Consider the following 23,011-nt stretch of genomic DNA (forward strand, 5'->3'; position numbering starts at 1 on the left):
TGTCAGCGTTTGTTGCTGGCATGTCATCCCTAAGTTTGTTTATCTTGCCAATGAAAAAGTAATTAAAGTAGTTGGCAAAACCAGTGGGTTTTGTGATGAATGAGCCATCTGATTCAATGAATGATGGAGCCGAGTTGGCTTTTTTCCCCAAAATGTCATTTAAGGTGCTCCAAAGCTTTTTACTGTCATTCTTTATATAATTAATATTTTTTTCATAGTGCAGTTTATTTTTATTTTTATTTAGCTTAGTCACATGTTTTCTTAATTTGCAGTACATTTGCCAATCAGTTGGGCTGCCAGACGTATTTGCCATACCTTTTGCCTCATCCCTCTCAACCATACAATTTTTAAATTCCTCATCCTCATTTTCTTAATGGGTGCGTGCTTATTAGTAACTGGAAGCAATTTCATAAATGTGTCAAGTGCAGCGTCTGGTTGCTCCTCATTACACACCACAGACCAGCAAATATTCTTTACATCATCTACATATGAATCTCTACAAAATGTATTATATGACCTATTACACTATATATTAGGCCCAGTCTTTGGAACTTTGGTTTTCCTAGATATGGCTATTATATTGTGATCACTACATCTTATGGATTTGGACACTGCTTTAAAGCAAATTTCTGTAGCATTAGTAAAGATGTGATCAATACATGTTGATGATTTCATTCCTGTGCTGTTTGTAAATAACCTGGTAGGTTGACTGACAACCTGAATCAGGTTGCAGGCACTGGTAACAGTTTGACATTTTTTCTTGAGTGGGCAGCTTGATGAGAGCCAGTCAATATTTAAATCACCCAGAAAATATATTTCTCTGTTGATATCACATTCATTATCAAGCATTTCACACATATTATCCAGATACTGACTGTTAGCACTTGGTGGTCTATAGCAGCTTCCCACAAGAATGGGCTTTAGGTGAGGCAGATGAACCTGGAGCCATATTACTTCAACAGTAATTATTTAGTTATTGACTTCATGGACCTTGTTTCTCAGTCTGCATATGTTAATATGGGCTATTTTTAGCACTTTTCTGGGTTGCTTGATTGTTGTATTACTTGTGAGGCACAGCTGAGTGAGCATACATGTTAATAATTTGTAACCTGATTAAGGAAACTAGGTGTATGTCGCACGTCACTACTTCACAGGAGAGGCATTTGAATGTAAACCGTTTTTTTAAGCTAAATGCATTTATTTGGGCAGAAATGCATTCTGGAATATGTGAACTTTCATGTGCCTTAATAACAAACTTGTTTTCCATCCATAAATACAAATAAATAGTTAAATTACGAGCCTAGTTGGTTTAGCCACAGAAAAAGACAGGAGTCTTCCCACTAGCCATGATTGGCTGAGATAATGGATGGGCTGGACATGCCGGGAGGTGTTTGGATTGGCCTGCCATGTAGTATGTTTCTGTCTGTAACGTGAGCTGTTCAGTTTGTGTTGATAGTCCTTTCTACCTTGCCGTTTTTGAAAGATATAACATTAGCCATCGAGAACTACAAACGTTTTGCTACTTTTCTCGACAACATTCATGCCCTGAATTTAGCAGGCACTATCGACAGATCGGTTGGAAAAAGTGATGGGCTACTTTCTGCACACGCCACTGTCAGTGTGACTTGACACAACGCTGGCCAAACAAGATGTAGCTACAAACAAAATGTAGTTAAATGGTTACAGTCTGCCGTGAAGCGTTCATCCATGTATACGGGTAAGAGTCTAGTTACATTTTCAGATATAAGTTTCTAATTTTGTCAGAAAGTCATTTTTATTGCAAGTTAAAGCGTACTGTTAGTTAGCTATGATCTGTGTAGTAATATTACTTGAATCAAAAATCCATTATAGTCCAATGTTAGCTAGCTAATATTGAAACTAGTTTGTTATCTTTAGCTACCTGGAGATTCATACAACTATTGTATTTCAATAACATGTGTACATGTCCAGTTGAAGTCGGAAGTTTACATTCACTTAGGTTGGAGTCATTAAAACTCGTTTTTCAACCACTCCACAAATTTCTTGCAAAGAAACTATAGATTTGGCAAGTCGGTGAGGACATCTACTTTGTGCATGACACAAGTAATTTTTCCAACACTTATAATTCACTTATAATTCATTGTATCACAATTCCAGTGGCTCAGAAGTTTACATACACTAAGTTGACTGTGCCTTTAAACAGATTGGAAAATTCCAGAAAATTATGTCATGCTTTAGAAGCTTCTGATAGACTAATTTACATAATTTGAGTCAATTGGAGGATGTGTTTCAAGGCCTACCTTCAAACTCAGTGCCTCTTTGCTTGACATCATGGGAAAATCAAAAGAAATCAGCCAAAACGTCGGAAAATAAATTGTAGACCTCCACAAGTCTGATTCACCCTTAGGAGAAATTTCCAAATGCCTGAAGGTACCACATTCATCTGTACAAACAATAGTACTCAAGTATAAACATCATGGGACCACACAGCCGTCATACCGCTCAGGAAGGAGACGCGTTCTGTCTCCTAGAGATGAATGTACTTTGGTGCGAAAAGTGCAAATCAATCCCAGAACAACAGCAAATTACCTTGTGAAGATGCTGGAGGAAACAGGTACAAACGTATCTACATCCACAGTAAAACTAATCCTATATCGCCATAACCTGAAAGGCCGCTCAGCAAGGAAGAAGATACTGCTCCAAAACCACCATAAAAAAAAACAGATTACAGTTTGCAACTGCACATGGGGACAAAGATCATAATTTTGGGAGAAATGTCCTCTGGTCTGATGAAACAAAAATAGAACTGTTTGGCCATAATGACCATCGTTATGTTTGGAGGAAAAGGGAAGGCTTGCAAGCCGAAGAACACCATCTCAACCGTGAAGCACGGGGGTGGCAGCATCATGTTGTGGGGGTGCTTTGCTGCAGAAGGGACTGGTGCACTTCACAAAATAGATGGCTTCATGAGGAGGGAAAATTATGTGGATATATTGAAGCAACATCTCAAGACATCAGTCAGGAAGTTAAAGCTTGGTCGCAAATGGGTCTTCCAAATGGACAATGACCCCAAGCATACTTCCAAAGTTGTGGCAAAATGGCTTAAGGATAATAAAGTCAAGGTATTGGAGTAGCCATCACAAAGCCCTGACCTCAGTCGTATAGAAAATGTGTGGGCAGAACTGGAAATGCATGTGCGAGCAAGGAGGTCTACAAACCTGACTCAGTTATATCAGCTCTATCAGGAGGAATGGGTCAAAATTCACCCAACTTATTGTGGGAGGCTTGTGGAAGGCTACCCAAAACGTTTGACCCAAGTTAAACAATTTAAAGGCAATGCTACCAAATATTAATTGATTAATTGAGTGTATGTAAACTTCTGACCCACTGGGAATGTGATGAAAGTTATAAAAGCTGAAATAAATAATTCTCTCTACTATTATTCTGACATTTCACATTCTTAATGTCACAGTATCTAACGAAGGTGGCGCCCCTCCTCGGTCGGGCGGCGCTCGCCGGTCGTCGTCGCCGGCCTATTAGCTGCCACCGATCGTTGTTTCTGTGTCTGTTGGTTTTGTCTGTCTATCCCGCACCTGTTTTGTGTTTGTCATTAGTGGGGGGTTATTTAATGTGTATTTTCAGTTGGGGTTCTCGTGCGGGATTGTTCATTTGTTCACGAAGGACAGTTGTATTGTATCCGATTAAGAAGTCATTATATTGCCGGGCTGCGCCCCGCGCGCTGTTTGTTTTTTCAGTGCGCTTCTTTGTTTTTATTGAGAAAAGTGTTTTCTCCTGGCGGACTTCGCCACACGCCCTGTGCCCAACGGCTATTACGACTGGTATTTCTTATTAAAACTCAGTTGCTCCGGCCCTCTGTCTCCTGCTCCTGATTTCACATATCTACTGGTCCTAGACGCTCGTGACACTTAAAATAAAGAGGTGATATTAACTGACCTAAGACAGGGAATTTTTACTTGGATTAAATGCCAGGAATTGTGAAAACTGAGTTTAAATGTATTTGGCTAAGGTGTATGTAAACTTCTGACTTCAACTGCACGTGTCTAGACAATAGTGACCCATCCACTCAGTTAGATGTGGCTAGGGGTTGATTATAGCATTTCCTTCACATGACCCATTAATTTAGACAAGTGTGTCAGGTAAGCGTCATCTAATAATTATAAAATATTTATAAAATATTTTTTCTGGGCACTTTCTGTATTTGATATACTATGCAAGTAACCATTTCAGTGAACTGTTTACACCTTCGATATCCTGTGCATGTGACAAATAAACTAAGATTTTAGTGTGTGTTTACCACATGACCTCACATGTCAATCCTGAAAGAGATGGGAGGGGCTAGGGCTTGTTACGGTGACTATATTACTGCAGTGAAAGACCACTTGACCGTTTAGTCACGGTAATTAGGCTTCTCTAAGCTCTGATTGTGAATGAGAGACTGATAAAGTGTGTACAGCCTGCACAAAAAAACAAAGCTGAGCTCATGCCTTTCAAGCAACTTTTAGCAAATCATCATTAGAGTCACATCATGCAGCGTTACAATGTATTTAAAATCAAAACATATAGCCCAACGTTTTTAGAACAACTAAAGTTATATGAATAACTCTAAATTTAGCATATAGGAGGACCTATTTCTTTGTTAACCGCTCAGCACAGAATAGCGCACTCCCTCAAATCACTTGTCGTGATGTGTGTTTTGTCCTATATTTATGTTATTTATTTTTGTATTATTTTTTCATTTTTAATCCCAGCCTCGCAGGAGGTCTTTTGCCTTTTGGTAGGCCGCCATTGTAAATAAGAATTTGTTCTTAACTGACTTGCATAGTTAAATAAAGGTTAAATAGAAATTAAATAAATAAATACAATTGTTTGGAGAAAATATCCTTTCAATTTTTTTCAGCTTTGTTCAATTGTATTCTTCATACTATAAAATAATATAAAATAATGCCATAGAATTCTACGCAGATCTTGTCTGCTAAATGAACTAGTGTAGCCCACAGCCATACGGCATAACCAGATCAGGACTAACACAAGGACAACTCAGAGTATGCTATTCTGTTCTTCTGAAATAGACTACATTTTCTTCATATCATGTTTATTTAGACCTGTCTAAAATAAATAATGGATTTATTTTGAAGGTATAGGCTATATTACATGGATTTACTAGACTTTTTCAAATGTAGACGTTCCGAAGGTCTGCATCAGTCTGCATGTGTGGAAGACTAAATGTATTTATGCTAATGCTGTTATTTTTTGAATAGATTTTTTATATATTTAACCTTTATTTAACTACCTTTATTACATTAACGGTCAATTACCGTGAGACCTGCAGTTATTTGCTTCACAATCACCGGCTGACAAAATGTTGTGACCACCATAGCCATAGGTGGGGCTAAGGCTTAAGAGTCTGTGAACTATGTTGAATAGGAGTAGACAAAGAAGAGCTCTCCAGTACGTGTACCAAAACATTCAAGGGCAATTTCTCAAAAGTGGGGTTACAAGTTGATCAACTTTCAAAGCAGAATGACTTTCCCATTGTTCCTCAACTGCAGTGTATGATATACCATTTCTATACTTTTTATACAACGTAAAAAAAAACACCATTTCAAAATTTGCTACATAAGACTGAATCGAGGCGGTTGGTCACATTTGCCTTTTTTTATTTTACTGCAGAGGGAGCGAGCAGCAGACTAAGGGTTCACCTCTCAACATCCCTCCACTCCCCTTTCCTCCACTGACACTGACCAAAAAGGGACACAGTCTTGCAGCTGATGGCGAAACTCGAGTCATACTGCATTATTTTACTGCATACTTCATTACTCCTATTACCAGAGAAAGTGAAATATTCCTTGATAAAAAAAAATCCCAAGCCACTAATAATAACAACGCAAGCCTATCAATACACTTTCCTACTCATTCATTGCAGCTGCAGTGCTGGTTGTAGCACAAGTGCGAGTGGAAGTAGGGAGAACGTGCATTTTATGGCTTATAAAAGTGTTAAATAGAAAGTGTTGACAGTGCTGAGTAAAAACTTAATCATGAACTCACTCATAAAAACCACAGCTCTTTGCTGTATTCGTTGACAGTCTCTCTAGTCATGTTTTTAAAGTGTTGAAATCTCACAGTATCAACTTTGCTGTAGCTTTCTTTTACGTCTGCTATGTTACTGCAGACACGGTAACCTGAGCCATCCGATTGGCCAGAGGTAGGCCTATAGAGCACTTGATTTGCTTCCCCAGGGCCCGCCAGGAAGGCAGTTTGTACATTCAGACATCTGAAATGGTTCAAAATGGGAACACGTCGCCCACCCGGCGAGCAGGGCAGCTGAATTGGGTGTACCTACCGCCAACAGCGTGAGGTGAATAAATGAAAAAATAGGAACACAGGGCTTATCGTTGGAATGCCTTGGAGCTCGACCAGTCGATCGCGATCGATCGGTTGGTGACCACTGCTTTAAGGTACATTGATTCAAACAGCATTGAGGGTGCAGGCTAAATGCTGATTAAGAGATTAAGTATAAAGGCATACAGGGGTTTATGGAGGGCAACAGGAAGGAAGGCTTCTTACACTCAGTAGCTACATTCCTGCATGTGCTTGGATAGCAACCGTTGTCCTCAGACAATGTAATAGCTAAATCCCCCATCTCAGCCTTCCATCCTGATAGCTGATGTCTATATTTTTACATTATTAATTGCACATTTGCCTCGTCACTGATGTGAAGCCAAGTAGCTCCGGAAATGGACCAATTATATGTGTCCCAGGTGGGGAGGAGGGGAAAGGATAGGATGCCGTTGTCAGGGAAAATCTGTAGAGGAGAAATATGCAAGCTGCTTCTTCAGTGCAATTATTGGGCAGACGTTTGAGATAAAGACGTGTAAAAAATTTCCACACGGACTCTGAATCCCCCCCCCCCCCCACACACACACACACTGACTATCCGTCATCAACAGACATAAGGGGAGGTGGCAAGCTGAAACACAAACATCAACATGAAAGTTAGTTGAGGGATAGTTGTGGCTAAAATGGCGGAGAGTAATGAGGAATGACAGAGCTAGCCTCAGATGTAAACAAGCAATTAAATCCTTCAGGAGTTTATGAGAGGACCATTGGGGTCAAAACAGTTTGCATACTGTATTTTCTGTCAGTAATTTAAATCCCTGGTTCCTTATTTGGGCCACAGAGGCCACAGAGAATTGTCATCATAGAAGTTATCTAATTGCCTATCAAAGCCCTGTCATTTTTCATTAGGCTGAAGTAAACTTATACTTTGCCACTTCATAAAGATTCGTATTCGTCAGATATTGCTTTACATTGCCGCAGCAGATAAGTATCGTAAGTAAACAATTTATACATAGCAATTTATACAGCCCTATTATACAAAACTATAAGGACAGGCCATCATTGTAAATAAGAATGTGTTCTTATTTGACTCGCCTGGATAAATAAAGGTAAAATAAAAACATTAAATAAGATATTCGCCATGCTGTGATGTGTTTTGCTTGAGTCGTGCGTCATGCCCGGTTGTCTTGTCCTTACCTCACGCTCTGGTCAGACAACCAGCCGGCGTCACAGTTGTCATACCCGTCAGCAAAGGTGGCCTGGAGCTGAGCAGGCGTGGCGATGACAGCTGAGTTCTCCAGACACACCTGCTGGGCATCAGGGAAGGACAGGGCGTAGCGGTCATGAGGTGCACGGTAGTGGAACACCACACCTGGAGAGGACACAGAGGTGAAAACACGTACGGCGACACCAGGGCAATATGGAGATATTGTATGCAGGCACGCCCATACACACATACACGCCCATACACACATACACGCCCATACACACATACACGCCCATACACACATACACGCCCATACACACATATACGCCCATACACACACGCCCATACACACATACACGCCCATACATACACGCCCATACACACATATACACCCATACACACATATACGCCCATACACACATACACGCCCATACACACATATACGCCCACACACACATACACGCCCATACACACATATACGCCCATACACACATACACGCCCACACACACATATACGCCCACACACACATACATGCCCATACACACATACACGCCCATACACACATACACGCCCACACACACATACACGCCCATACACACATACACGCCCATACACACATACACGCCCACACACACATACACGCCCATATACACATATACGCCCATACACACATACACGTCCATACACACATACACGCACATTCACACATACACGCCCATACACACATACACGCACATTCACAGATACACGCCCATACACACGCCCATACACATACACGCCCATACACACACACACGCCCATACACACACACACGCCCATACACATACACGCCCATACACACATACAACCACATTCACACACTTGCATTATCACACACAAACATGAGCACGCACAGACACTCTGCTCAAACCCTACATTATCATGTACTTCAAACGTTGTATCTGTAAATGCATGGCAAGTCAAAAAAACATATAAAAATGACCTCAGAGATTGAAGTTAATTAGCATCAGACAGGTTTATCTTTATGGGAGAGATCTTGTCCTTGGATACAGTGAATGACAAACAGCAAAAATGTTTGCTTTACTACTTTACTACTTTAGCATACAGTTCACATCAGTCCACATCAGTACTATCTTGCTTTCATAGCCAGAAAATAAAACAGTGAAATAAAACAGTGATGAGAGAGAGATTGAAAGAGAGAGAGAAGAGAGATAAAGGAAACAAAGGAACGCGAAATGACTCCCATGCGCTCATTCCCTGACCTGTGAATGACCAGGATTCCTCTCCACTGTGCAGAGAAATAGGAAAGGAATTGCTTTTGAAGTGTCCATCTCATTCCCCCACCAGGCTAGCATCACTGACCTCCACTACATGTCGGCCTGAAATTCACACATTCAATCCCAGCAGAGCCCACTACATGAAAGCCTGTGGACAGGGAGGCAGAGGGAGGCTGGGATATAGCTCCAAACATAGGCTCCTTTATCTTCTGCTGCTTTGTGCAATAGAATGACAGACTCCTCGGGGCGTGGACCAATTTGACCAATCATGCTGCAGGCTAGCCTCAGAAAATGAGCCAGGCATCCCTCAGTGGTACAGTCTACACATGCACTCACATACATGTACGTAGCACACAGGCACACACACACACACAGATACACATACACACACAATAACACCAGGCACGTGCACAGATAGGGCTCAGCCAATGGCCAAGCACTTGCCCTCCTACAAGAAAGTGGATATTAATTTGTAATTGTATGTAATTTTAAATGTAGCGAATTGCACATCAAACTAGCTAATTTCATAAGCGTTTGGATCTCACTAAATTCCCCTCCTCCGCCCTCCCACCCCAAGTGCGCACTCGCCCGACTTGATTGTGGCCACTGGCTGCGGGCGCAGGGCAGGAGACATGAATACTGGTAGGAGGCTACATTACAGTTGGATCTGTCGTATGTGTCTCTCACCGTTAGGGACAAAGAATGGGGCATTTCAACTGCATGTTAATAAGAGGCAGATGTCAGCAGGAAAACAAACTCAAATCAAGTAAAAACACGTTTGTTTCGACAGCTAGCTAGAATATTTGAACTACATCATCATTTGCTCTGATCAGCTGATAGCCACTCTTTCCCCAATGTCAATCATCTTTTGTCATCTCTAGGCCTAGTAGTTATTGGCCCCGACTTGTATTAAAATGTATGATGAGTGAGTGTGTTGTTGCATATAAATGTTGACATTTTGTCTACAGGGCAGTTACGAATTATGAAAGTCAATTGATTTTTTTTATTTTGAGTACAGTCTGTGCACGGCCGTAACACGCACACACACGCACACACACACACACACACACACACGCACGCACGCACGCACACACACTGTCCCCTCTACAGGCCTACATCCTGTTTCCCTATACTGCTGCACTGTACACTCCAGCTCAACTTCAGGACTTTGTAGCAGGAGTGTTCTCTTTCATTTGGGCTTTCCCTATCCTCTCCCAGGCTCTTTGTTAGCGCTCCTTCTCCTCCGAGGCAAGCCAGACCAAACACAGAGAGGCTAGCTGCTAGCGTCTCTGGCGTTTGGGAGACGAATGGGTCACGTTGCCCAGAACTAGTACACTTACTCTATGTTTACCAAACCATAACACACAACAGGAAGAGAGACCACATACTGAGATAGACGTATATAGCTGTATGTAATTGAGTGATGCCCTTGTTGTATCATGTATACTGTATATAACACTAATACAGTCCTATCTGTGCAGAGAATCTAGTAGACCAATACAGCAGACATCATCACCAGTGTGTAAATATGTCTATTTGTGGCTCAGCGCTTAAGCCGACCTGACATATCTCATGACTGTGGCTGACAGAGAGGATCAATGCCTGAGCTCTAATTGGTGAGACAGACAATTGACCATTCAATATGGGACGATAGCACAGGTGGAAAACCTCATCCAGGCTTAGACGACACACAATCAGCGCAGCCCTGAATGAATATGATATTGATATGGCCGGCCCAGTATCAATACGTTGTCAATTAATATATTAAGCACTTGGAGGAGTTAGTATTGGGACTGGTGCGTTCTGCAATGTAGCGTGACTTGCACTAAATGACTAAGCCCAGAGGATGACTCGGTTCGCTCCCAGAAGGACCAGCGGGTAATGGGTTTCTGTTTCAGGAGGGAGGTTTTTTTTATGGCGTGTTAATTGATTGGCTGTGCGGAGGGACAGGGTCTCTTGAGCACCGAGCCAGGGGTCTCTATGGGACCAATAAAGTGCACTCATGGAGAGAGAAGCGAGAGAGAGAGAGGAGCTGTAGGTGGAAAAAAACAAAGCCCTTGATGTCATAATCATTGAGCGAGAAAGCCACTGTCACACACGCACAGGCATGCAGGCATGCACACAGATCCACAAGCTCATGGGCACAAACCCACAGTGGCTATATCAGGTAATAATATCTGTGCTATTTTCACTGGGAGCCCATGGATTCTGGGTACAGTATGTGGGTGAGTGAATGAGGCTACTGGGCTTAATGCGGACATGATGCTCAGCTCACGCTGGCAACATTGTGTAGATCTAGGTGAGCTATTGCAGCACTGTAAAGCTAATGCTGAGAGCAGAGCGCCACTTCCCTCTACTCATTACTCTAATAGGCGATTATTAAAAACAGCAAGTGACCTGTAAAAATCTGATGATGTTTCTCAGCTCAGAGACTTTCATTTGGTAATTACTTTGATACTATTAGCTGATATGACATAATATGCCCAGGCCATTACAGTGCAGCAGTGGGTGGATTCAACATAAACTACAGCTCAGAGCCCTCAAAGTAACACTAGCTGAATAGCACACTTTATTTTCTCATTATGCTTATTTGCTTTCATGAGCGGCTGGGTCAACGATCCGTTACTCGGTCCAGTTGGCACACGTTGTCCCGTTCCCCAGACCAGACATTTCCACAAAGTTAACAAACCCACTGGCTTATATAATGACTCTATTAGCAATGCCAGGTAGAGGTACAGTCAGGGTTGTGTTCATTAGGCCACAAACACTTTAAAGCGTTTTGCTACGGAAGAGGAAAATGGCCATTTCTTATTTGACAAGTCCAGGTAGTCCCTCCCTGGTTGGACACTTTTTCTTCCATTTGGTACCTAATGAACAGAACCTGTGTGTAATAAGTGTAACAGGGGTCAGTATTACCTGTGACCTCCAGGGGAACGGTGTCCTGTTCATCGTTGATGCCCACCACCACCTCACAGCGGAACATGCCCGAGTCACTGGAGCGCAGGGCGCTGAGTGCCATGCTGGCGTTGAAACGGTTGTCCTGGTAACCGGGCAGGGTGACGCGCCCCTGGAACGCCTTCTTCACCTAAACCACGGAAAGACAGTACAGTTATGAACACAATTAAAACATAGTTAGGAAAGACAAATAAGACAGAAATGAAAAAGCAAAAGGACATTCCACTCAATGGTTGCTGGTCCAATTATTACAGTTGGCAGCAGAAAAACAGTGAGAGGATTTTTATAATTTTTATAGAAAGAAGAAAGGATTGTGCAGTAAGTATAGTTACAAGTTAAGTTGAATATACGTATTAGATGGATGGCCAACACACTCTCCATATAAAATTAGGGCTGGCATTGAATTTGTATAATTGTGTAACTGACGATTCTGGATGAAAGCGATCATGAAAATAATAATAACTGTCATAACTGTCAAAAAAATAAACAAAACATTGGACAAACCTTACCCAAAAGCAGCAAAGTAAAAGTAAGCCTGGTTACATCTAACAGCTGATATAAGGAGAGATGCTCTAGACCCAAACTGTTACAGACCTATACCCATCCTGCACTGCCTTTACAAAGTCTTCGAAAGGCAAGTTAACAAACAGATCACTGACCATCTCGAATCCCATCGTACCTTCTCCGCTGTGCAATCCGGTTTCCGAGCTGGTCACGGGTGCACCTCTGCCATGCTCAAGGTCCTAAATTATATCATAACTGCCATAGATAAAAGACAGTACTATGCAGCCGTCTTCATCGACCTGGCCAAGGCTTTCGACTCTGTCAATCACCGTATTCTTATCGGCAGACTCAACAGCCTTGGTTTCTCAAATGACTGTTCAGTGTGTCAAATCGGAGGGCCTGTTGTCCGGACCTCTGGCAGTCTCTATGGGAGTACCACAGGGTTCAATTCTCGGGCCGACCCTTATCTCTGTATATATCAATGATGTCGCTCTTGCTGCTGGTGATTCCCTGATCCACCTCTACGTATACATCTGGCCCTTTGGACACTGTGTTAACTAACCTCCAAACGAGCTTCAACGCCATACAACACTCCTTCCGTGGCCTCCAACTGCTCTTAAACGCTAGTAAAACTAAATGCATGCTCTTCAACCGATCGCTGCCCGCACCCGCCTGCCCGACTGGCATCACTACTCTGGTTGGTTCTGACTTAGAATATATGTACAACTACAAATACCTAGGTGTCTGGTTAGACTATAAACTCTACTTCCAGACTCATATTAAGCATCTCCAATCCAAAATTAAATCTGGAATCGGCTTCCTACTTCGCAACAAAGCCTCCTTCACTCACGCTGCCAAACATACCCTCGTAAAACTGACTATCCTACCGATCCTCGACTTTGGTGATGTCATTTACAAAATAGCCTCCAACACTCTACTCAGCTAACTGGATTCAGTCTATCACAGTGCCATCCGTTTTGCCACCAAAGCCCCATATACCACCCACTACTGCAACCTGTATGCCCTTGTTGGCTGGCCCTCGCTACATATTCGTCGCCAGACCCACTGGCTCCAGGTCATCTATAAGTCTTTGCTAGGTAAAGCCCCGCCTTATCTCAGCTCACTGGTCACCATAACAACACCAACCCATAGCATGCGCTCCAGCAGGTATATTTCACTGGTCATCCCCAAAGCCAACACCTCCTTTGGCCGCCTTCCAGTTCTCTGCTGCCAATGACTGGAACGAATTGCAAAAATCGCTGAAGTTGGAGACATATCTCCCTCACTAACTTTAAGAATCAGCTATCTGAGCAGCTCACCGATCACTGCAGCTGTACACAGCCCATCTGTAAATAGCCCATCCAACTACCTACCTCATCCCCATATTGTTTTTATTTACTTTTTTTGCTCTTTTGCACACCAATATTTCTACTTGCACATCTATCACTCGTGTTAATTTGCTAAATTGTAATTACTTCGCTACTTTGGCCTATTTATTGCCTTACCTCCTCACTCTATTTGCACACACTGTATATAGATGTTTCTATTGTTATTGACTGTACTTTTGTTTATCCCATGTGTAACTCTGTGTTGTTGTTGTTTGTCACACTGCTTTGCTTTATCTTGGCCAGGTCGCAGTTGTAAATGAGAACTTGTTCTCAGCTGGCCTACTTGGTTAAATAAAGGTGAAATAAAAAAAAACATTTAATAACGAGAGGAGGCGAAACTAGACAGTTTTTGAATAGACGAACAGCTGACTGAAGACAGGACGGCCGAACATTCAAAAAGATGGCACGTGTGGTTGAGTCAGTTTACAACGTGATGAAACTTTGTTGGTCCTTGTTTCAGCAAGGTGATGTAGCAAACATGCTTAGGTTGCCTTGGCATTTGGCTGACAAATAACAGCCACCCAAAATTCCATGACTGTCACACCACTGAATTCCATTTCAAAATATATATCAAAACAATGTGACATTTTGTATTTCTTTCCACTTCCTCAATCTTTACCTTGACCACGTTGTCCTTGGCGACCAGGACAGACTGTTCCCTCTGCCGACCGTCGGCACCCCTCTGGCCCCACACCTTGGTCCACTTGATGCGGGGGGGCTCGTGGGTAGGGGTGGGGCGCAGGGTGAAGACACAGGGCAGCAGGACGCTGTTGGCCAGCTGCTCCCTCACCATCTGGTGCGTCACCTTCCTCATGTTCACCACTGGGTCTGACCACACAAGGCCTGGAGAGAGAGGAGGAGAAAGGGAGGATATAGAGGGAGAGAGGAAGAGGAAAGGGAGAAGAGAGGAGAGGAGAGGAAGAGGAGATGGAGAGGAAGAGGGAGAGGAGAGGAAAGGAGTGGGAGAAGAGGAGAGGAAAGGAAAGGAGAGGATGAGTAGAGGAATGGAGAGGAGGAGCAGAGGAGAGGATGAGTAAAGGAGAGAAGAGGAGAGGAAAGAAGTGGGAGAAGAGGAGAGGAAAGGAGAGGATGAGTAGAGGAATGGAGAGGAAGAGCAGAGGAGAGGATGAGTAGAGGAAAGGAGAGGAAGAGTAGAGGAAAGAAGTGGGAGAAGAGGAGAGGAGAGGATGAGTAGAGGAATGGAGAGGAAGAGCAGAGCAGAGGAGAGGATGAGTAGAGGAAAGGAGAGGGAGAAGAGGAGAGTAAAGGAGAGGATGAGTAGATGAATGGAGAGGAAGAGCAGAGGAGAGGATGAGTAGAGGAATGGAGAGGAAGAGCAGAGGAGAGGATGAGTAGAGGAAAGGAGAGAAGAGGAGAGGAGTGGGAGAGGAGAGGGATAGGAGAGGAAGAGGATGACGATGAGGAGAGGAGAGGAGATGAGAGGGAAAGATACACAGTCAGAATATAGGTCTACAGAAGTATGACAATTGTTTCTATAAAGTGAAAGTGAAAGAGTGGAAATGGAGGCTAGGAGTATTACAGCATAATACAGTAGCTTTTCATCAACGTGTTATCAAGATCTAGATCAGCTGAATCAGGTATGTGTTAGTATTGGGCTGGAAGGGGATCACTGATATACAATACTGTTGCATGCTATTCTCTTTGGCATTGAGAGGGGTGGGGATTGATTCCTATGAATCGATTGGGAGATGTCATGGTTTCATCCTGTTGCTTGTTCAACAAGTCCCTCTATTCTTATGTGTTGAAACAAGAGGATGGCCCCATTCTTTCTGATTGGCTATTGGTCATTGATTTACTGTGCCTTCGGAAAGAATTCAGACCCCTTAACGTTTTGTTACATGGATTAAATAAATAAAAAATCTTCAACAATCTACACACAATACCCCATAATGACAAAGCGAAAACAGGTTTTTAGACATTTTGCAAATGTATAAAAAAAACAGAAATACCTTATTTACATTAGTATTCAGACCCTTTGCTATTAGTTACGAAATGTAGCTCCGGTGCATCCTGTTCCCGTTGATCATCCTTGACATGTTCCTACAACTTGATTGGAGTCCACCTGTGGTAAATTCAATTGATTGGACATGATTTGGAAAGGCGCACACCTGTCTATATAAGGTAGCACAGTTGACAGTGCATGTCAGCGCATAAACCAAGCCATCAGGTCGAAGGAATTGATGCAAAGATGAACGGAGCAAAGTATAGAGCGATCCTTGATGAAAACCTGCTCCAGAGTGATCAGTACAGGACAATGACCCTAAGCACACAGACAAGACAACGCAGGAGTGGCTTCGGCACAAGTATCTGAATGTCCTTGAGTGGGCCAGCCAGAGCCCGGACAAGAACACGATCGAACATCTCTGGAGAGACCTGAAGATAGCTGTGCAGCAACGCTCCCCATCCAACCTGACAGCGCTTGAGAGGATCTGCAGAGAAGAATGGGAGAAACTCCCAGGAAACTCCCAGGAAAGGAGAGAAGAAGCTGTGCCAAGCTTGTAGCGCCATACCCAAGAAGACTTGATGCTGTAATCACTGCCAAAGGTTCTTCAACAAAGTACTGAGTAAAGGGTCTGAATACTTATGCAAATGTAATATATTTCAGTTTTTTTTATTTTGATAAATTAGCAAATATATATATATATTTTAACTGTTTTTGCTTTGTCATTATGAGGTATTGTGTGCAGATTGATGAGGGACAAAACGACTTAATACATCTTAGAATAAGGCTGTAATGTAACAAAATGTGCAAAAAGTCAAGGGGTCTGAATATTTTCCGAAGGCACTGTATCAGACAATTCCCCCCACACATACAGAGCGAACGCTACAGTACCGATGGGGAGATAAACTTGTATTTTCAAAAGCCATCAATCAAACTCTGTTTGAAATGAACAGTTTCATCTGAAAGCCCGTCTCCATGATTGATTTTTGGACCGTTTTCATCATAACAAATGAGGGTTGTCATAAACATTCCACACACACTCTACAGTCACGTCTATGGACTGTATCTCTATCCGTTCATACAGTTCACCTTATATTATAAATGAGGTTTACATTGGAAGCTATAAAACCAAACTGTCTCTTTTCTATTCCCTCCCTCCCTCCCTCCACTCCACTCCTCTGCCATCCATCCCTTCATCCCTCCACTCCTCCTCCCTGCTCCTCTTGAGAGCATTCCTAGCCCAAACTCATTCGGTTATGTGGGAGAGTGTTGGGATGGAGGTATCGACAGAATCAGCTGCCAGCGCCTGGAAAGGCCACCAAGGAATACAGGATGGCACACACACTATCCCCCTAAAATGCCTCCTTATTATACACACGTTCAATCAGTAACTCTCTCGCTGTGAGACAGCTCTTAGAAAAGCATGAATTAATAAGAACATTGAGATCTGTCAGATAGGCTGTATAGTTTGAGCGGAACAAGGGGAGAAATACACTAACCCCTCTTATTTCTCTCTCGATTGCCCCGGTAGCAGGGGGGAAAGATAGACTGCTAGGTGACGTGCTGTTATGAATGAGAGAAGGAAGGAAGGAGAGAAAAGGGAAAAAGAGAGAGAGAACTGAAGGCAGCGGCTAATGGTAGGTAGTAGAGGAAATGAGGGGATTGATTTATTTTCATTAGTATCAGTTTCCTCAGCACCTGCATTGTTTCGACTCGCTTAGATTTCATGTAAAGTGCGGCGGAGTGGGTTGTGGCGTCGCCGCTGGTGGAGTGTCTTTTCTGGCTATCTCCACTGTAATTAACTAGCTGATTGGGTTGTGGCGTCGCCGCTGGTGGAGTGTCTTTTCTGGCTATCTCCACTGTAATTAACTAGCTGATTGGGTTGTGGCGTCGCCGCTGGTGGAGTGTCTTTTCTGGCTATCTCCACTGTAATTAACTAGCTGATTGGGTTGTGGCGTCGCCGCTGGTGGAGTGTCTTTTCTGGCTATCTCCACTGTAATTAACTAGCTGATTGGGTTGTGGCGTCGCCGCTGGTGGAGTGTCTTTTCTGGCTATCTCCACTGTAATTAACTAGCTGATTGGGTTGTGGCGTCGCCGCTGGTGGAGTGTCTTTTCTGGCTATCTCCACTGTAATTAACTAGCTGATTGGGTTGTGGCGTCGCCGCTGGTGGAGTGTCTCTTCTGGCTATCTCCACTGTAATTAACTAGCTGATTGGGTTGTGGCGTCGCCGCTGGTGGAGTGTCTTTTCTGGCTATCTCCACTGTAATTAACTAGCTGATTGGGTTGTGGCGTCGCCGCTGGTGGAGTGTCTCTTCTGGCTATCTCCACTGTAATTAACTAGCTGATTGGGTTGTGGCGTCGCCGCTGGTGGAGTGTCTTTTCTGGCTATCTCCACTGTAATTAACTAGCTGATTGGGTTGTGGCGTCGCCGCTGGTGGAGTGTCTCTTCTGGCTATCTCCACTGTAATTAACTAGCTGAGTGGGTTGTGGCGTCGCCGCTGGTGGAGTGTCTCTTCTGGCTATCTCCACTGTAATTAACTAGCTGATTGGGTTGTGGCGTCGCCGCTGGTGGAGTGTCTCTTCTGGCTATCTCCACTGTAATTAACTAGCTGATTGGGTTGTGGCGTCGCCGCTGGTGGAGTGTCTTTTCTGGCTATCTCCACTGTAATTAACTAGCTGATTGGGTTGTGGCGTCGCCGCTGGTGGAGTGTCTCTTCTGGCTATCTCCACTGTAATTAACTAGCTGATTGGGTTGTGGCGTCGCCGCTGATGGAGTGTCTCTTCTGGCTATCTCCACTGTAATTAACTAGCTGATTGGGTTGTGGCGTCGCCGCTGGTGGAGTGTCTCTTCTGGCTATCTCCACTGTAATTAACTAGCTGATTGGGTTGTGGCGTCGCCGCTGGTGGAGTGTCTCTTCTGGCTATCTCCACTGTAATTAACTAGCTGATTGGGTTGTGGCGTCGCCGCTGGTGGAGTGTCTCTTCTGGCTATCTCCACTGTAATTAACTAGCTGATTGGGTTGTGGCGTCGCCGCTGGTGGAGTGTCTCTTCTGGCTATCTCCACTGTAATTAACTAGCTGATTGGGTTGTGGCGTCGCCGCTGGTGGAGTGTCTCTTCTGGCTATCTCCACTGTAATTAACTAGCTGAGTGGGTTGTGGCGTCGCCGCTGGTGGAGTGTCTCTTCTGGCTATCTCCACTGTAATTAACTAGCTGATTGGGTTGTGGCGTCGCCGCTGGTGGAGTGTCTCTTCTGGCTATCTCCACTGTAATTAACTAGCTGAGTGGGTTGTGGCGTCGCCGCTGGTGGAGTGTCTTTTCTGGCTATCTCCACTGTAATTAACTAGCTGATTGGGTTGTGGCGTCGCCGCTGGTGGAGTGTCTCTTCTGGCTATCTCCACTGTAATTAACTAGCTGATTGGGTTGTGGCGTCGCCGCTGGTGGAGTGTCTCTTCTGGCTATCTCCACTGTAATTAACTAGCTGATTGGGTTGTGGCGTCGCCGCTGGTGGAGTGTCTCTTCTGGCTATCTCCACTGTAATTAACTAGCTGATTGGGTTGTGGCGTCGCCGCTGGTGGAGTGTCTCTTCTGGCTATCTCCACTGTAATTAACTAGCTGATTGGGTTGTGGCGTCGCCGCTGGTGGAGTGTCTCTTCTGGCTATCTCCACTGTAATTAACTAGCTGATTGGGTTGTGGCGTCGCCGCTGGTGGAGTGTCTCTTCTGGCTATCTCCACTGTAATTAACTAGCTGATTGGGTTGTGGCGTCGCCGCTGGTGGAGTGTCTCTTCTGGCTATCTCCACTGTAATTAACTAGCTGATTGGGTTGTGGCGTCGCCGCTGGTGGAGTGTCTCTTCTGGCTATCTCCACTGTAATTAACTAGCTGATTGGGTTGTGGCGTCGCCGCTGGTGGAGTGTCTCTTCTGGCTATCTCCACTGTAATTAACTAGCTGATTGGGTTGTGGCGTCGCCGCTGGTGGAGTGTCTCTTCTGGCTATCTCCACTGTAATTAACTAGCTGATTGGGTTGTGGCGTCGCCGCTGGTGGAGTGTCTCTTCTGGCTATCTCCACTGTAATTAACTAGCTGATTGGGTTGTGGCGTCGCCGCTGGTGGAGTGTCTCTTCTGGCTATCTCCACTGTAATTAACTAGCTGATTGGGTTGTGGCGTCGCCGCTGGTGGAGTGTCTCTTCTGGCTATCTCCACTGTAATTAACTAGCTGATTGGGTTGTGGCGTCGCCGCTGGTGGAGTGTCTCTTCTGGCTATCTCCACTGTAATTAACTAGCTGATTGGGTTGTGGCGTCGCCGCTGGTGGAGTGTCTCTTCTGGCTATCTCCACTGTAATTAACTAGCTGATTGGGTTGTGGCGTCGCCGCTGGTGGAGTGTCTCTTCTGGCTATCTCCACTGTAATTAACTAGCTGATTGGGTTGTGGCGTCGCCGCTGGTGGAGTGTCTCTTCTGGCTATCTCCACTGTAATTAACTAGCTGATTGGGTTGTGGCGTCGCCGCTGGTGGAGTGTCTCTTCTGGCTATCTCCACTGTAATTAACTAGCTGATTGGGTTGTGGCGTCGCCGCTGGTGGAGTGTCTCTTCTGGCTATCTCCACTGTAATTAACTAGCTGATTGGGTTGTGGCGTCGCCGCTGGTGGAGTGTCTCTTCTGGCTATCTCCACTGTAATTAACTAGCTGATTGGGTTGTGGCGTCGCCGCTGGTGGAGTGTCTCTTCTGGCTATCTCCACTGTAATTAACTAGCTGATTGGGTTGTGGCGTCGCCGCTGGTGGAGTGTCTCTTCTGGCTATCTCCACTGTAATTAACTAGCTGATTGGGTTGTGGCGTCGCCGCTGGTGGAGTGTCTCTTCTGGCTATCTCCACTGTAATTAACTAGCTGAGTGGGTTGTGGCGTCGCCGCTGGTGGAGTGTCTCTTCTGGCTATCTCCACTGTAATTAACTATCTGAGTGGGTTGTGGCGTCGCCGCTGGTGGAGTGTCTCTTCTGGCTATCTCCACTGTAATTAACTAGCTGATTGGGTTGTGGCGTCGCCGCTGGTGGAGTGTCTCTTCTGGCTATCTCCACTGTAATTAACTAGCTGATTGGGTTGTGGCGTCGCCGCTGGTGGAGTGTCTCTTCTGGCTATCTCCACTGTAATTAACTAGCTGATTGGGTTGTGGCGTCGCCGCTGGTGGAGTGTCTCTTCTGGCTATCTCCACTGTAATTAACTAGCTGATTGGGTTGTGGCGTCGCCGCTGGTGGAGTGTCTCTTCTGGCTATCTCCACTGTAATTAACTAGCTGATTGGGTTGTGGCGTCGCCGCTGGTGGAGTGTCTCTTCTGGCTATCTCCACTGTAATTAACTAGCTGAGTGGGTTGTGGCGTCGCCGCTGGTGGAGTGTCTCTTCTGGCTATCTCCACTGTAATTAACTAGCTGAGTGGGTTGTGGCGTCGCCGCTGGTGGAGTGTCTCTTCTGGCTATCTCCACTGTAATTAACTAGCTGATTGGGTTGTGGCGTCGCCGCTGGTGGAGTGTCTCTTCTGGCTATCTCCACTGTAATTAACTAGCTGATTGGGTTGTGGCGTCGCCGCTGGTGGAGTGTCTCTTCTGGCTATCTCCACTGTAATTAACTAGCTGATTGGGTTGTGGCGTCGCCGCTGGTGGAGTGTCTCTTCTGGCTATCTCCACTGTAATTAACTAGCTGATTGGGTTGTGGCGTCGCCGCTGGTGGAGTGTCTCTTCTGGCTATCTCCACTGTAATTAACTAGCTGAGTGGGTTGTGGCGTCGCCGCTGGTGGAGTGTCTCTTCTGGCTATCTCCACTGTAATTAACTAGCTGATTGGGTTGTGGCGTCGCCGCTGGTGGAGTGTCTCTTCTTGCTATCTCCACTGTAATTAACTAGCTGAGTGGGTTGTGGCGTCGCCGCTGGTGGAGTGTCTCTTCTGGCTATCTCCACTGTAATTAACTAGCTGAGTGGGTTGTGGCGTCGCCGCTGGTGGAGTGTCTCTTCTGGCTATCTCCACTGTAATTAACTAGCTGATTGGGTTGTGGCGTCGCCGCTGGTGGAGTGTCTCTTCTGGCTATCTCCACTGTAATTAACTAGCTGATTGGGTTGTGGCGTCGCCGCTGGTGGAGTGTCTCTTCTGGCTATCTCCACTGTAATTAACTAGCTGATTGGGTTGTGGCGTCGCCGCTGGTGGAGTGTCTCTTCTGGCTATCTCCACTGTAATTAACTAGCTGAGTGGGTTGTGGCGTCGCCGCTGGTGGAGTGTCTCTTCTGGCTATCTCCACTGTAATTAACTAGCTGATTGGGTTGTGGCGTCGCCGCTGGTGGAGTGTCTCTTCTGGCTATCTCCACTGTAATTAACTAGCTGATTGGGTTGTGGCGTCGCCGCTGGTGGAGTGTCTCTTCTGGCTATCTCCACTGTAATTAACTAGCTGATTGGGTTGTGGCGTCGCCGCTGGTGGAGTGTCTCTTCTGGCTATCTCCACTGTAATTAACTAGCTGATTGGGTTGTGGTGTCGCCGCTGGTGGAGTGTCTCTTCTGGCTATCTCCACTGTAATTAACTAGCTGAGTGGGTTGTGGCGTCGCCGCTGGTGGAGTGTCTCTTCTGGCTATCTCCACTGTAATTAACTAGCTGAGTGGGTTGTGGCGTCGCCGCTGGTGGAGTGTCTCTTCTGGCTATCTCCACTGTAATTAACTAGCTGATTGGAAGAGCGATGCATCCCGAGATCATCACAGACATGCCATTGGGCTTTTCTCTCTCCCTTTCCTTCTCTTTCCTTTCTCGTTCTTCATTCCACCACCAGGCAGTCACCATCTCCACAGCCACAGATGGCCACTGAAGCTTTTTATTTTCGCCTCTGTTCATTTATTTATTCTTCTGACACAATGCATTTTTCTTTTGTTTTCCTTTTTGAAACCAGGCTTGATGTTTTCGCTTGGCTTCAGCTAGCAATTTCATTTCATTCAGTCTTTGTGACTACAATTCAATTTTGCCTTGGTTGCCTCATTTTCAATTCCCATTGAATTATACCCGATCCGGAATGGATGAAAGTGCTGTGTGTGTATTATTACACACACACACACACACACATACACATGCATTTGTGGCAATATTTAATTTCCTGCCTGATAGTTTAATGTGCCAGAGCACACAGATAGCAGATGAGACATGTGAATAGCTGTCAGTGCTGGTTTACATGCTGTACCCCTGGCTTCCTAAGAGGCTGAGGGCCAGTTGGCGAACAGCTAAACATCAACACACACAGGGCTCCTCTCCATCTGTCTGTGTGTGACATGCTCAACACCTCGAGACGCACATGGTGCTGTTTGACTTCCTCACCTAGCTGATCTATTCGAAACCATGTCGCTGGCGCTGCATTCG

The 23,011-nt window shown here is 44.9% G+C and overlaps 1 protein-coding gene across 1 annotated transcript in view; it reads right to left on the reverse strand.

The window, feature by feature from the left end:
* The window catches only part of ncanb (neurocan b), a 245,912-nt gene that overhangs the window by 130,964 nt on the left and 91,937 nt on the right, over positions 1 to 23,011 (reverse strand). Inside the window, exons 3-5 of the mRNA XM_029696021.1 lie at positions 14,288 to 14,511; positions 11,738 to 11,906; positions 7,534 to 7,708 (exon numbers count right to left, since the gene is read on the reverse strand). Of these exons, the coding sequence (XP_029551881.1) occupies positions 7,534 to 7,708; positions 11,738 to 11,906; positions 14,288 to 14,511 (568 nt within the window). The remainder of the gene's footprint in view (positions 1 to 7,533; positions 7,709 to 11,737; positions 11,907 to 14,287; positions 14,512 to 23,011) is intronic.

The sequence above is a fragment of the Salmo trutta genome, chromosome 17 (genome assembly GCF_901001165.1).
Source record: "Salmo trutta chromosome 17, fSalTru1.1, whole genome shotgun sequence".
Classification (NCBI taxonomy): domain Eukaryota; kingdom Metazoa; phylum Chordata; class Actinopteri; order Salmoniformes; family Salmonidae; genus Salmo; species Salmo trutta.